Source organism: Myotis davidii, unplaced genomic scaffold (genome assembly GCF_000327345.1).
Source record: "Myotis davidii unplaced genomic scaffold, ASM32734v1 scaffold6, whole genome shotgun sequence".
Classification (NCBI taxonomy): Eukaryota; Metazoa; Chordata; class Mammalia; order Chiroptera; family Vespertilionidae; genus Myotis; species Myotis davidii.
In genome coordinates this window covers 1615559-1616941 of record NW_006383011.1, presented here as the reverse complement: position 1 = coordinate 1616941, position 1383 = coordinate 1615559, and the positions used below count along the sequence as shown (strand labels likewise).

Here is a 1383-nt window from a genome sequence, read left to right as displayed (position 1 = left end):
TGGCAGACCCCAATCATTTCGAGGAAAGTCTTGAAGTCAATGCGCGGAGCCCCGTGCAAAATAACTCCCGCCACTGCCTGCCCCGCGTTCATTCCCAGTTTATTTCAAGCATCGGCTTTGGGGAGAGAGTCTGGAGGGGGAGGGAGAGAAAAGAATACGGAAAATAAGACCGGCCGCCGGGATCTGCTGGCCGCGTCTGTGCGCGTGTGCCCCGGGTGTGTGGGTGTTTGTGCCTGGGCGTGCGATTTAATGGAGCGCCTCTCTGCCTCTCCAGTGCGGCCAGAGCTCGCTTCGCGCACCCACCCCTGCCGGGGAGCCTACTTGCTGCAGCCCAATGCATTGTGTAAGACGCGACCTGTTATGGCCACCACTACTTCCGGGTTCTAGCATTCTGGTCGGAATCCACCTCTCCGCCTGTGCAACACACACTTTACACACGCACGGGGACTGCAAGCGGGCAGCATCGATTGTGGCTCCTTTAAGACAAACTCAGACAGACATTTTTTTTTTTAACCCTCCTCCTCTAATCTCCCTCCAGTGCAGCAGTTGCAAAGAGGGAGAGAGAGAGAGAGAAAGAGAAAGAGCGAGCGAGCGAGAGAAGAGAGAAACTGATTAGGAATTAGGACTGATTCAAGGGGAGCGAGCGCTAGGGCTTTGTGCATTTGAATATTAACATTTGAGGTGTTCTGACCAGAAGAAGACAGAGCGGATGATCATTCATTCACCACGTTGACAACCTCGCCTGTGATTGACAGCCGGAGTGGCAGAAAGCCATGAGATTTGGTAGTTGGGTCTGAGGGGCGCTGCTTTTTCTTTTCTTTTTTTTTTCTTTTCTTTTTTTTTTCAACTGATTTTTTGGGGAGAGAAGATCTGCTTCTTTTTTTTTTTTCCTTTTTTTTTTTTTTTTTTTGCCCCCGCTGCTGTCTTGGAAACGGAGCGCTTTTATGCTCAGTGACTCGGGCGCTTTGCTTCAGGTCCCGTAGACCGAAGATCTGGGACTAATAGCTCACGTTGCTGGAGACGTTAAGGGATTTTTTTCGTCCTGCTTAAATTTTTTTTTTCCGGGGGAGTTTGCGTATTTGTTCCCTTTCACACTGGCCTTAAAGAGGATATCTTAGAAGCTGAAGTAGGAAGGGATACAGGGAGGCCGATGGCGCAAAGGGTACGTATTAAAACAACAACAATTGTGGGACTCAGATGTGAGATTAAATTGAAACGTGGCTGAAAGACACTGCTGAAAAGTTTCCTTTTTTTCCTCTCTGTCTTTCTGAATGAGGCTCCTAAAGCCGTGGCCTAAAGTGAGAGTATTTATTCAATGCGTTTGTGAACTTATGTATGTTACATGTTAATTCGAATAATCAAGTTTTCTGTAGATTCCTAATC

At 48.0% G+C, this 1383-nt stretch overlaps 1 protein-coding gene across 2 annotated transcripts in view; it reads left to right on the top strand.

The window, feature by feature from the left end:
• Nucleotides 1-357: 357 nt before the first annotated feature.
• MEIS1 (Meis homeobox 1) overlaps nucleotides 358-1383 on the top strand; it is a 132259-nt gene continuing 131233 nt past the window's right edge. The window contains exon 1 of one of the 2 annotated variants that reach the window (XM_006778527.2): nucleotides 358-1162. In XM_006778527.2, coding sequence (XP_006778590.1) covers nucleotides 1151-1162 — 12 coding nt within the window. In that variant the 5' untranslated portion in view covers nucleotides 358-1150. The remainder of the gene's footprint in view (nucleotides 1163-1383) is intronic. The other variant, XM_006778525.2, reaches the window with a different exon arrangement.